At 41.5% G+C, this 14,872-nt stretch overlaps 1 protein-coding gene across 1 annotated transcript; it reads right to left on the bottom strand.

The window, feature by feature from the left end:
* Nucleotides 1-1,502: 1,502 nt before the first annotated feature.
* LOC146640559 (noelin-like) lies at nucleotides 1,503-14,318 on the bottom strand. The gene is made up of 5 exons (XM_085400082.1): nucleotides 14,181-14,318; nucleotides 11,960-12,115; nucleotides 6,234-6,453; nucleotides 5,925-6,031; nucleotides 1,503-4,715 (listed from the first exon to the last, which is right to left on the bottom strand). Exons 2-5 carry the CDS (start codon nucleotides 12,104-12,106, stop codon nucleotides 4,053-4,055), a joined length of 1,137 nt encoding a protein of 378 aa, XP_085256208.1. The 5' UTR covers nucleotides 12,107-12,115; nucleotides 14,181-14,318; the 3' UTR covers nucleotides 1,503-4,052.
* Between the last annotated feature and the right edge of the window lie 554 nt (nucleotides 14,319-14,872).

Consider the following 14,872-nt stretch of genomic DNA (forward strand, 5'->3'; position numbering starts at 1 on the left):
CTGACGAGTGGCAAGAAGTCTGCTATAGAAGGCGGCGCCAGCGCCTCTTCCTTGACAACCCAGACTGGGATCGGGGGTTCTCCCGTGGGATGGCCCACGCACCTTCCTTCTACCCTCGTAGGAGGAATCAATTCCCCTCCCCCAGTTTAGGTTTCTGTGTTGTTTTCTCCGGTCAGCAGTAAAGCTGCTTTTGAGTTCACGTCTTGCCTCGCCTGAGTCTGCGTCTTGGGTCCTCTCTTGCCTGCACACAGCCATAACATGACACCCACATTGAACTTACCTGCCGCCTTTCTGATCTCACTGATGTTTGTTTACTTCGCCATGACTGCTGAAACTGTGCTTTCTGCCTTCTCTGGCACTGATTGCAGATCAATCCACAAAGCTGGAAGCATCATTGATCAGAATGTGAGAGGCATTTTTAAACGCCTCTGAGGGTCCGAGGTCGGTGAACAAACTGCTCTCCATTATTACTGTTCATCACCCATTTATTTTTCTTTGTATTTCATTGCTGATATATATATATATATATATATATATATATATATATATATATATATTGTTGTACTATCTCATAATTTAAGGCCCTTACCTGTGGCACTTTTATTTTAACTGTGTTGTGTATTTGTAGAGTGTACTATTCATAATCATGTTACTGTAACGTGTTGCCTTGTGGGATCAATGAAGCCTTTAAAAAGACACATGAAGAGTTCACGAACAGTTCATGAAACTGAGCCTCTTAGTTTAAATTTTGTTTTAAAAGTGGTTGGGTGAAGAAATCCATAGCACAATCACATATTAAGGCTATTGGTCATGAAAACGGAATAAATCATCTTACACATTTGAAGGGGGCTGTAGAATTAAAACCTGCTGCTTACGCCAAACATTTATGACAGACAAACAAACAAATACTTAAAGTACTATCCAAAAGTTGATTCTGTGCATCTGAACGTAGCTACGTCCAGATGCACAGAATCAACCTTTGGAGATTTACTTACCTGGATGATTGAGCATGCATCAAGACGTACTTAAAGTACTGTAAAAAAAAAAATCATCTGATATGGAAAACAAAAGCAAATAAGCTATTACAAGTCAATCGGGTGTTAGAATGAAGAACAACTGTTGTGCAGTCACTTTGTTTTTAGGCTTAGCCTCAAATACCTAAAAGCTGCACAGACCAGTGATACTGAAATCAGCTAACTGATGTTCACTGAGACCAACAGACTACAGTTTCTGTACATATCATCTGTTTTGCACAAACGTCGTACTGGGTTCTTCTGTCTGACAGATCACACGATGTCATGGAATCTAAAGTGATGCTGGACAAGACGTTTGATGGTAAAGAGGATTTTAGCATCAATGTATCAGCCAAGCATCATGTGCGTTCATAACTACCATTCAGGGCAACACTCAAATTACTTATTGAGAACAACAGGTGAGTGTGTAGAGGAATTCTTATTGTTTAAATAGTTAGACTATGCCCATAGCTCAGTGATCTTAATGAATTTCACATGGTACAATGATAAATCTAAAAACTGAATGAAGTATTGCGAAAAACAGGCAATCATTTGTATTGCTGTATAACACACAACAGTAAGAAATACATTATTATTTATAATATTAAGGGATATAAGAATAAGAACAGCGGGTCTTGCTTCAGTCAGAAGAGATTACGCAGAGAAAATAAATCTTGAAAAAACTGTGAAGCATTCTTCAGTGTCCATCAAAATATGTCATGTAAAAATGTTGGGTTTTCTCACTGTGAAATTTTTAATTTCACTGTGTTTCACATTTTAAGTGCATTTGTGTCAAACAACTGAGTTAATGATTTAAATACAATTTTTAAGAAACATTTAGTAAAAGAAGTCAATGACATAAGTTAACAGTCCAATGCTTTGTGCAGTATTTCAGTACTGAGAATTCCAGCTAGCTTTTAGCCTAGCTTTACACAAACGTGTCCCAAAACATCGGCTGCATCCTTCGGAGGACCCGGCCTTCGCGGCATACGTGGGCCAAGTCCTTCTAAGACCGAGAAGGCCGGAAGTGCAAGGCTGTGAAATCTGACGGTCTAGCATTCAGATTTGCGTGACCGCTGTGTCTGTGAAGTTTAATAAACTCAGCCGTCTGCTCCTTGGTATCTAAAATATAACAGGACACTGGTGTAAATTCTCGACCGTGTTTAATCAGTTTTCTATTTGACGTTTATTCAGCTGTTTGAAAATCCCGGAGGAATGGTAAATGGCCTGCATTTGTATAGCGCTTTACTCAGTCCCTAAGGACCCCAAAGCGCTTTACACTACATTCAGTCATTCACCCATTCACACACACATTCACACACTGGTAATGGCAAGCTACATTGTAGCCACAGTTACCCTGGGGCGCACTGACAGAGGCGAGGCTGCCGGACACTGGCGCCACCGGGCCCTCTGACCACCACCAGCAGGTGGCAAACATGGGGTTAGTATCTTGCCCAAGGATATTTGGCATGCAGCCAGGAGACAGCCTGGGATCGAACCACCGACCTTCTGATTAGTGGCTGACCTGCTCTGCCACCTGAGCTACAGCCACCCCGGGTGGGAGGAACCCACCCGATGGATTAATAAAGTTTTATTTAATCTAATAATCTAATAACTTTGATCTCAGCCAAACCGATTTACTCCGGAACAAATAAAACACTGAAAAAAGCCAAACAATTACATGTTTAAGTTATCCGAGTGACTTATATATCATGTTTAACCTGAGTAGCGAAAGACAGCGGGGGTCTAAAAACGATGAAGCCGGGAGTCTGCTGCTCTCGCCAGCTCGAGTGACCATTGAACCCCCCGGCTAGCTATCGAGTGGGTGGGTAACAGACGTCTCCGAAAACTTCAGAGTACTTTTGCAAATATGCGATGTCTTGATAAACCAAGAAGGTATTTGAAGTTTACACAGCTACTTTCTCGTCTGAAAATATGTCTAAAGTTTATTTTGTGACCCAGAAAGATTAACAAGAGCAATTTTAAAACTTAGTAGCGGCCGCCATTGTTGGAAACTGGAATTGGCTGAGCCGCGCTATGAATTCTGATATATGGTGGGCCACGAAGGACACACCCGACCCATACTTCAAATTCAGGGAAATGAAGAACGCATTTGTCGGCCGCATTTGAAGGAGTCGACGAATTGGGACAGCCTTTGTTGCCTGGCTGTGACGTAATTGGCCTACAAATGTGGCCTCAGGAGGATGCAGCCGACATTTTGGGGCACAGCTACTGAGAACATTTGGTTTGGTTAGCTAGCTCCATCATGACAGAAAAAAACCCAACACTCGCTTAGATTCCTCTTATGTTCTTTTGACATATTTAATGGACTGGTCTAAAAATGTAATAGCACCTGAAGTGTTCAAACACAGCATCACATAGACGGGTTTCCTGATTTGATCCCGGTTCTACTCTTGAGTACACCAGCTGACACCTTAAAGGCCTATACTGGCAATCAAAATATTTCTCTAAACCTGAACTAAATCTTAAGTCACTACCTATATACTGACAAGGGCTGTAAAGTTAGTGGTTCCGCTTTCAGAATGGGCTCTCTTCTATCTCAGGGCTAGCAGTTCCCTGAAGATTTCACATGCAGGTGAGTCATTTTTTAAGATGATGAAGTTTCTGTTAGAGAGGAATGTGTGGACAAGAGGAGAATCAGGGACCCAGCCTTCAGCTTTTTGGAAGGTTTTTTTTCTCTTCAGATGGAGCTAAGCTAATTGTAGCTAATACACCACTCTCTGTCCAGGAAGCAAATAAACTGACCTGATAACTATTTTCTATTTTCTTTTGACCCTCTAACAGTCAGAGTACTTTAGGATTTATTCTATTTTTTTTATTTAGTTGTATAGTTTGATATCACCTAATGTTTTCAGGAAAATCATATTTATTCTTTAATTGTATAAAATTTTGGAGCATTACTTTGTAAAGGCCCACAGAGCATCCTGTGTAAGGGATCGTGTGTACTGTGATTGCAGTAACATTGTGGGGTCTTGATTTGTTTTTTCTTTTGAATGTGAGAGTGGCTAATATTGATTGTTACTGTATTATGTGATAAAGTGTGACATTATAAAGAACTTGGTGGCCATTGTTCCAGGCGTAGAGCGCTCTGTCTCGAGGGTTGTAGTCAAGCATAGACAGGTGGCTGTATTTGTTGGTCAGAGGGATGTCGATGTACTCATAAGTGGATGAGTTGGTGGAAAAGGCGTAGTATACTTTGGTTCCACCTGAGTACCCATTGGTGACATACAGGGTTCCACAGATCATGAAGGCCTCACCAGCGCTGCGTTTTGGATGGTTGGTGGTCCAGCTGCGGATGATCTGTAGGGTGTTGGGGTTTAGCTGGCTAAGAACAATATTACCAGCATTTTGATTGGTAGCATATACAGCCCACAGCCCACCCTCGTCCACCATGAGGTCAATGTCTGAGTGCCCACCCCAGGAGTAATGGTACATATTGTTGTAACCAGCAAAGTCAAGTTGTCGCGATCTGCTGATGAGCGATGTGCTGAAGTCAAATTTAATGATTGTGTGACTCTGAAACTTGTTGAAGTAAAGAGATCCATTATAAACCACCTGCCCAGTACCAGACCAGGGATGAGGAAGTCGGTGAGAGGTGAAATTGTCTGTCATCATGAAGTCAGACATGGACTGGTACTCCCTAACAAAGCGATTGTTATGGTACCCATCCATGTACCATACCTGTAAGGAAAAAGAACAAATATTAAAAATAAAAACAATCATAATTATTTGTATTGTTAACTTGAATCCTTTATGTTCCACAGACATGCAATGTATGCATAGCAAAACATCGTAAAATGACCACTGCAGCCGAGATATCCTTATCCAGTTACTTCTAATTCGTGTTCATATAGTGACACGAAAAACTCTCTAAGCTAAAAAAAGAGCCAGTGTTGGAAAGTAACAGAATACATGTACCACCGTTACCTATTTAAAATACAAAATATGAGTAACTGTATTCCGTTACAGTTACCGTTTAAAAATGTGGTATTCAGAATACAGTTACTTTGCTGAAATAAATGGATTACACGGCGGTCTTTTCCTATTTCATATGTTAGGCTGTCACCTCTCTATTTTTGGTGATTCCACGCCGGTGGAAACCCAAACAAAACACGCATTAAGAGGGTCTAATGCCTGTGTCTCAGTCTCGTGGCCCATGTCACCTCTACTTGTGGCCGCATAATGACGTGAAGAAATATTTTTAAAAATTATTATTCAAAAGAATGACTTAATAAGAAGGCAATAGGCAGAGTGTTACAGGCATAGCTGTAAAGAATGTAGTCTCATGGGCAGTGTAGCCTAGTTGTAAGTAAGCTATTAAGACTCGACTGTACACTGTGTTCGTGAAAAAATAAGTTCCGTTGGAGCAGCCTTTCAACGCCTCTCTCTGTCTCTCGCTAGCAAAGTTGACCTAGACAACAAAGTAAAGCTAGTTTTCAGCTACGAGCCCGACACGAACCCGACGTATTAGCCAGAGGTCCCTTTACTACGGTTCGGAGCCGCGGACCTGTTTTATATATGCGCCGAATAGTTTTCTATACGAGATCGCTGCAAAAATTGCAGCCTTACCTAATGTCTACCCTACTGTTACTCATTTATATTAAGATTTAAACATCTAGTTGGTATTGGTATGGCGAGTAACCTTCAGTAATAGTAATAAATCACACAGCAATAGTACATTCATGTAGTTGTAAAAAACATCATAATATATTAAGTAATCCAAAGTATTCCATTACGTTACTCTTATTGAGTTACGTTACAAAATACATTTTGGGGGATCTAATCTGTAATCTGTAGTGGAATACATTTTAAAAGTAACCTTCCCAACACTGAAGAGAGCCAGTATGATATGCTCATAAATTTGATTTACTGTTACATATTAAGACTTACTCTGTTGTCTCCAGCTGGAGCAAGTGGGTCAGTCATCCATGATCCAAATCTAGATCCAGATGTCTTTATGGTGATTGGCTCGGAGATTCCTGTGAGCTTCCCACAAGCTAAAAAACAAACATAGGCACATGTGGACAAAATAACATGAAAATTTGCAGAAACTGCAGGAGATATTATGAGTTTAATGTACACAGCTTTGTGTGGTCACACCCAGCCCTCTGAAAACTTTAGTCCACAAAGGCAAGTTCAGATATTTTCTTGATTCAGAAAAGATAGTATGAGCTTCAGATTTTATTTTCCTCTACCCACCTAGCCTCTGCATGCAAGCCTTCAGTCGGTCCTCCAGGCTTATCACCCGGCTGTGGAGCTCCTGGTAGTCCAGACCTCCGAGCTGTTCCTGCAATGATCCCAGCAGCTCCGTCACATTCGCTGCCTCTTCTTTAAACTGGCGGACCAACAGTGCATCTGCTTTGTAGGACTCCAGAACTGGGATGAGAGGCCTTAACTCCTCCATCTTTGCTTTGATGGACTGACAAACAGCAGACATTCAGAAAAAAAAAAACTTTAGATCAGATGTTTTCAAATGTCCTTTTAAATCTCACATATGTTCAACATATTGTAAAGACCTAATTGCATCAAATTATCCTAATACAGCACTTTACTCTCTGACTGCCGGTTTACTTGTGGTTACTAGGGCAGAATTAAGAGCAGAATGGGAGGCAGAGCCTTCAGCTTTCTGGCCCCTTTTCTGTGGAACCAGCTCCCAGTTTGTCTTTGGTAAATGGTAAATGGCCTGTATTTGTATAGCGCTTTACTAGTCCCTAAGGACTCCAAAGCACTTTACACATTCAGTCATTCACCCATTCACACACACATTCACATACTGGTGATGGCAGCTACATTGTAGCCACAGCTGCCCTGGGGCGCACTGACAGAGGCGAGGCTGCCGGACACTGGCACCACTGGGCCCTCTTTGGAAGACAGACATCCTCTCTACTTTTAACCCTCATATTCTCCTCAAATATTACTAACATGTTTTACCGTTGGGGTCAACCCCATGGGATATTTGCCTCCAGAAAATGGTTACATAAAATTGTTGACCAAGTGTTTGTGTCAGCCACTTTGTTTATTTATTTAATACACAAATAGCCCCTTGATAATGAAACTCTAGTGCCACCATCAGGCCAAACTTTTAATTTAGAATAAATGTATCTTGAAAGGTTTGCATGAAATATTTTCAAAATTACTGACAACATTCATGGCCAGAAGCTGATGAACCCATTCATGTCATCATGTCATCACCAAAACCCCTGACATGACTTTTTCTCTAGCACCGCCACCAAGTCACACTTTAAATTTTAGACTTATAGATCTTTCATCCATTTGGGGTTTTTTTTAAATAATTTTGGATGCACATCCATGACCCTCAGAATGAATCCTGTTGATTTCGGTGACCCTAGACCAGGGGTCACCAACCTTTAACATCCAAAGAGCCATTTGGACCCGGTTTCCACGCAAAAGACAACAGAGGGAGCCACAAATACTTTTTGACATCTAAAATGAAGATAACAGTGTATATATTGTTTTTTACCTTTATGCTTTTTGTGAACAACTAAGGTGTGTTGCTTATCAAAATCTGTGAAGGGCTACAGAGAAAATTACATTTTATTTATGTAATTAACACATTTTGAACACTTAAAGGAAAGACACCCAGCTGAACTAAAATGATCCACGTAGCAAACAAAAACTGTTGTGAGACGCCACCCTTATATCTCCTTTGGGATTTTGGAGCCTTGACCTGGTTTTTAAAAAATAATTGGAAAAAAGCACTATGCTGCTAAAAAAAGAAAGATAGACATTTGCAAAATTCTGCCTAAATATGTATTTTACCTGAAAAGACCTGGCGTGGTCTGCAGCGCCGCTGCAGGGGAGGCGGACACACCTGAGCAGCACCCGCAGTCACGCCTCGCCACCTTAACGTCTGTGCTATCTGTGGTGTTGTGTTGGTATGTGTCGGGCTGTGAGCTGAAAAGCTACAGCCAGCCGGCTGTATGCGTACTGGAACCGTGTGTGAAAAGTGGTCAATAAAGATATGCTGAAAAGCATGTTCATGGAAACATCGTCGGGTCTGCCGTGATATGTTTACAATGGGACTTCTGCTCCTGAACCTCTGCGCACAGCGTCTGCAAATTGGGGCTGTACAAAGTCACTTTCATCTTTACGCAGGACTGTAAGCTGTCATCTGTGAGGCGTGAGCGGTGTTTGTTTTTAACATAGTTCACAGTGGAGAATAGCTGCTGACATAATGTGGATCCAAAGATCCATAATTGGCTTACCTGGGGTTGAAAGTCTCAATAAATGCATGGCGTTTCGGCGGGTACACCGCCTTCTGCGAGTGTGACACTTATTTTGAGTGATGAAAAAAATAATAGAATATAATTTTATTTTTATATTTCAATATCATGATAATCTTCCAGTTTAGAACTACAAGTTTAAAAAAGAACTAACATAAATAAAATACACTTCAGCTAAATACTTCTAATTTATTTTCCCAAACCACGCGGAGCTGCACTATAACGACTAAAGAGCCGCAGGTTGGTGCCATGACATCGCTTTGGTTTGTGTGGATGTGTGTGTGGTGGAGGTGTGTCACTCGGCGACACACCCGCTGGGGGTCAAACTCTGGTAATTGGTGATTCTGTTCTCAGACATGTGAAGCTAGAGACACCGGCAACTATAGTCAATTGTCTTCCAGGGGCCAGAGCAGGCGACATTGAGGGAAATTTAAAACTGCTGGCTAAGGGTAAACATAAATTCAGTAAAATCATAATTCACGTTGGCAGTAATGACACCCGGTTACGCCAATCGGAGGTCCCTAAAATCAATATTGAATCGGTGTGTAACTTTGCCAAAACAGTGTGGGACTCTGTAGTTTTCTCTGGTCCCCTCCCCAATCAGACCAGGAGAGACATGTTCTCCTTAAATTGCTGGCTGTCTGAGTGGTGTCCCAGAAACGATGTGGGCTTCATAGATAATTGGCAAACCTTCTGGAGGAAACCTGGTCTTGTTAGGAGAGACGGCATCCATCCCACTTTGGATGAAGCAGCTCTCATTTCTAGAAATATGGACAAATGTATTAAACCCCCCAAAATATGACTATCCAGAGTTGGGACCAGAAAGCAGAGTTGCAGTCTTACACGCCTCTCTGCAGCTTCTCTCCTGCTGCTAACCCCCCAAAAACCATCTCCATAGAGACTGTGTCAGCTCCCAAACGGACAGAAAACAAACTAAAAACCAGCAACAAACAACTTAAACATAAAAAAATCACAAAGAAAGAACAATACAGTATCCACATCTGAACCAAAGAGTAAAACAGTGAAATGTGGATTATTAAATATTAGGTCTCTCTCCTCCAAGTCTCTATTACTACATGACTTAATAATTGATCAACAAATCGATTTACTCTGCCTTACAGAAACCTGGTTGCAGCAGGATGATTATGTTAGTTTAAATGAATCAACACCCCCGAGTCATTCTAACTACCAGAAACCTCGAAGCACAGGCCGAGGGGGAGGTGTGGCAGCAATTTTTCACACCAGCCTATTAATCAACCAAAGACCCAGACAGACGTTTAATTCATTTGAAAGCCTGATGCTTAGCCTTGTCCACCCCAGTAGTGATGTCTCGGTCGAGAACGAAACGGCTCTTAGAGCTGGATCTTTGAAGTGAACGATGTGAGTTTGTTTGTTTTTTTCTCACCCTCTGTCTCACACTTTTTTCCACTTCACTCCACACGCGAGCCTTGTGCTGGAAAGAGGGGCGGTAGTTACACTCAGTAGCACAGGAACAGAGCGGGAGGGAGAGAGAGAGAAAGAGAGCCATGGACAACAACGTCACATTAGAAAGGTATAGTAATCATCCACAACTATTTTCAGTTGCAGATGATAAAGGATTCAGAAAGTTTATTCATGCAGGTCCATATGACAGAGAATGTGCATCTTCTTTTTGTTTTCACATTTTAATTGTGTTGTGGTTGGCAGTGTTCTGTGTTGTTTCACTTTAAATTTGTTTAAAAGGAAAAAGCTGAAAATTTAAGTAGTTAAAAGTTGAAATGTAAATAGTTGTTTTTTGTATTATAAGATTTATTTATTACATTTTATGTGGAGTGAATAAATAAAAGTATATATACGGTGGCCCCCTAGAGACAAAACATGTACAAACTCAGAAATACGTACAAACTCCAAAACACGTACAAAACACAACAGAAGTGCTCCAGAATGCTAGGCGCAGTGTTGAGCTTTTGTTACCTAGTGGCTACACAAGCCAGGAAGTACCAATGACCGGATTTGGTGTGTGGTAGTAACAGGTAAATGAACATTTCTTTTTAATTATTTGAATATATATGAGTGCTTGTGTATAAATACACAAACAATACACATATGCTTTCAATTGTGTAATTTAAGTGATCTAGTAGCTCTGTTTTGGAAGTTCAGTTAATGCTAGAAATGTGTTTTGGAGTTTGTGCGTGCTTTGTCTCTAGGGGCCACCATATATATTTATATGTAATCATATAAATAAATCCACGTTTTTTTTTACATTAGTAATTTCTTTTGTGAATAATTTTATGTTGTTGTTGATAATTAATTAATTAAAGCAACAAAACAACCGGAAGAGCCGGTTGGCAGCCGAAAGAGCCGGCTGTTTTTAGTGCCCTAAGCCGAAAGAGCCGGTTCTCCAAAAAGAGCCGGAAATCCAATCACTACACCCCGGCTGTGAAACTCAGAAACCAGTCTTACTTGTTATTATCTATTGTCCACCTGGGCCTTACACAGAGTTTCTGTCTGATTTCTCAGAATTTTTATCTGATTTAGTTCTCAGCTCAGATAAAATAATTATTGTGGGTGATTTTAACATCCATGTAAATGAGCCTTAACATGGCATTTAATCTGTTATTAGACTCAATTGGCTTCTCTCAAAATGTAAAAGAACCCACCACTTTAATCACACTCTAGATCTTGTTTTAACATATGGCATAGAAACTGAACATTTAGCAGTATTTCCAGTGTTTGTTTAATATGTGCATTGAAGGACATGTCCTGGTCAAAAATTACTCCAAGGTTCCTCACAGCGTTACTGGAGGCCAAGGTAATGCCATCCAGAGTAAGAATCTGCTTAGATACCATATTTCTAAGATTTTCAGGGCCGAGTACAATAACCTCAGTTTGATCTGAATTAAAAAGTAGAAAGTAGCGGTCATCCAGGTCTTTAAGACATTCCTGCAGTTTATGGTAAATGGTAAATGGCCTGTATTTATATAGCGCTTTACTAGTCCCTAAGGACCGCAAAGCGCTTTACATATCCAGTCATCCACCCATTCACACACACATTCACACACTGGTGATGGCAAGCTACATTGTAGCCACAGCCACCCTGGGGCGCACTGACAGAGGCGAGGCTGCCGGACACTGGCGCCACCGGGCCCTCTGACCACCACCAGTAGGCAGCGGGTGAAGTGTCTTGCCCAAGGACACAATGACCGAGACTGTTGGAGCCGGGGCTCGAACCGGCAACCTTCCGATTACAAGGCGAACTCCCAACTCTTGAGCCACGATCGCCCCATTTAACTCATTGGTGTGTGTTATCTGGCTTCATGGACAGATAGAGCTGGGTGTCATCAGCATAGCAGTGTAAATGTATGCTATGTCTTCCAATGATGCTGCCTAAGGGAAGGATGTATAATGTAAATAGAATTGGTCCTAGCACCGAACCCTGTGGAACACCATAATTGACCTTAGTGTGTGAAGAGGACTCTCCATTTACATGCAAAAATTGGAGTCTATTAGATAGATATGATACAAACCACTGCAATGCAGTTCTCTATCTCAGTAAATTATGTTCAGTTCCTTCAAGTGATCTCTTCTTTTTGAAATGCTTCATTGCTCTTTATTGAGAGAGAGAGAGAGAGAGAGAGAGAGAGAGAGAGAGACCACAAAGTTGTTGATGGATTGTTCAGTTTCATGATGTGGGCAAAGTACCTTGTACTGTCTGGCAATGTTGCTCTCGTGTCCATCTTCCACCTGTTTGAATTTGTTTTCCAGACCTTTCAGCTGAACTTCCATCTTCTCCACAAACTGTAGATCTCTCTGAGACCGCTGATCTAGCGCTTCAATGGATTGACTCATATTCTGCACCTGGACAGGACAGTATCATTGATAAACACTAAGGTACCTGTCATTTCCTTTTTTTAATTTGAATATGACATTATGGTCAGACAAGCCAGTCAAAAAGTTATATGTTTTTGTCATTCTATCCGGTTTGTTAGAAAACACCTGGTCTTATGAGTTATAGAGGGATTTGTTACTCTAGTGGGATCACTGATCATTTGTGTTAGACCAAAAGTATCTGTAATTTCAGTTTCTTTCTATCACTTTTGTTATCGCAGTTTTTTAAGTCTCCCATTAGAATAACTTCATTGTTGAAGTCACAACAGAAGTGCCTTGAATTGGTCATATACACACACATATTTAAAACATATTCTCCGCTCGCCCATACAACTGGTCTTTATCCTTCAAGCTCGAGTCCTCTGACAGAGGCCTGGGAGCTTGAGGGTCCTGCGCAGTATCTTAGCTGTCCCTAGGACTCTACTCTTCTGAACAGAGATGTTGGGTGTTGTTCCTGGGATCTGCTGGAGCCATATGCCAAGCTTGGGGGTCACTGCACTGAAAGCCACCACTGTTGTTCTGCATAGGCCTGAAACTCCTCAATGAGATCATTGAGACTCGCTACAGATACCAACTACGGAATGGAACAATCATCAGCTGCATCCTCTACATGGATGACATGAAGCTGTAGGCCAAGAGGGAAGGAGACATCGATTCACTGATCAACACCACCAGGATATCCAGCAAAGGCATCGTAATGTCATTTGGATTGGAAAAGTGTAGTCAGCTGGTAACAAAGAGATGAAAGGGAGTCGGAACTGAGAGGCTCACACTACCAGAAGGCAAAATTACAGAGATTAAGGACAGTTACAAGTACCTTGGAATCCCACAGGCAAATGGGAACCATGACGAAGCCGCTAGGAAAGCTGCAACTACCAAGTACCTGCAGAGAGTAAGGTAAGTCCTGAGGACTCAGGTTAATGGTAAGAAGAAGATCTGGGATATTAACACCTACACCCTGCCTGTGATCAGATAGCCTGCTGGGATAATAGGCTGGCCAAAGGAGGCAATAGAAGCCACTGACATCAAGACCAGAAAGCCCCTGACCATGCATGTAAGGTTTCAACCAGAACCCAACACCCTGAGACTGTATGCTAAGTGGAAGAAAGGAGGCCGGTGTCTAGTGAGTGTCAGTACCACAGTCGAGGATCAAACAATGAACATCCACAAGTACCTCAGGAAGATGTCCCCAACCAACCAGGTGCTCAGTGAATACCTCAGGCAGCAGAAACCCAAGAAGGAAGAAGAGAAAGTCATCATGGAAGGACAGGCCCTTGAGAATTATATTCAGCATTTTCCAATTATAATATTTTTAGCTTTTTCAGTCAGCTGTGGGAGCTGTTTGGTTTGAAGGTATTGGAAGCAGATCACCTACTTCTGCAGCAGTGCTAACAGTACTAACAGAAGTTGTTGTTTTTTTTGTTTTTTTACTTTAAGTCTATGTACAACAATGACTTTTGAACAGCAAACCAAATCCCTCATGGTGACCTTATTCCTCGTCATCTGGAATGAAAGGAATGGATGGATGGATGCAGACTGCATTTCGTTGCCTGTACTTGTGACATGTGTAATGACAATAAAGTTGAATTCTATTCTATTCTATTCCAAGCTTCTCATCCATTCAGAAGCATCCGGCCAACGTAAGTGACCAAGAAGTGCATCAGGGTCATGCCAGCAGTGCCAAAGGATCCAGAACCACATGACACCGATGATAAGCTCTGACTCAAACTTCTGGTTCTCCGTCAGCTGAAGGTATTGTCTTGCCTTTCTGCTCATTATTCTCATGGGTCCATGCTGTAGCAGGTCAGAAGGGCCCCTAGCGCCCTCCCAAATGAAGACGTGGCTGCATTTCTGTCAAAATCTAGCGTCTCTGCGACTGTGTAAAAATCTAGACCAGGTGCTACTCCGCTGACCGCTGTCGCCAAAGTGCTTGCTCATAGGGGGTCATATGATTGTTGCCTTTTTCTCTGTATGTATTATTGTACGGTCTACCTTACAATATAAAGTATCTTGAGGCCACTGCTGTTGTGATTACCTTTTCTAGCAGTTGTCGTAGTTGCTTGGTTCGAGCATCTCTGGAACAGACAGTCTGCTGAGGAGCCACCACTGTACAAACACATCGACCCTCTGAGTCCTGAGCTGAACTGTAGACCTGCCAGCCCTCCTCAGGGGTTGAGGGACCCACCTAAATGAGGGTACGATGAAAATTAGGACATTATTAAAACAACAGAAATATGATGTGTTCTTCACAAGGATCAGTGTGTCTAAAAAAGAAATCCATTGCTAAAGTACCAAAAACCTTCAATAGCCATACTGTCCAGCAGAAGATCCACTTTTATTATAATTTTTACTGTTAACAGTCTTTGTATTTCAGCTGTAAAGCTATTCTGTCTATGTCACTCTCACACTGAAGCTAATCTGCTGCTATCCATCGGATAATCCGGATTATTAGCAGACTTATTATTAACTGATGTGAGAAATGTGATTACATATTAAATACATTCAGAACACTTCCATCTGGCTTCATTTGTTCCCATTTTATCAACCTGTGCTGCTGAGCAAGGCAATGATACGGCTTTATCCGCTGAAATTAATTATCGGGCTGAAAACCACGTGACCTGGATTAATTATTAATAACTGAAAAATGCTTGCATAAAGGGAAGGTAGCTAAAAACCATTAACCCAGAATTATCTCAAAGAAAGCAGATTTACATTCTGACTTAAAGA

This window comes from Rhamphochromis longiceps, unplaced genomic scaffold (genome assembly GCF_057381845.1).
Source record: "Rhamphochromis longiceps isolate RC_006_pf unplaced genomic scaffold, R_longiceps_female_GT1.1 unmapped_scaffold_5, whole genome shotgun sequence".
Classification (NCBI taxonomy): Eukaryota; Metazoa; Chordata; class Actinopteri; order Cichliformes; family Cichlidae; genus Rhamphochromis; species Rhamphochromis longiceps.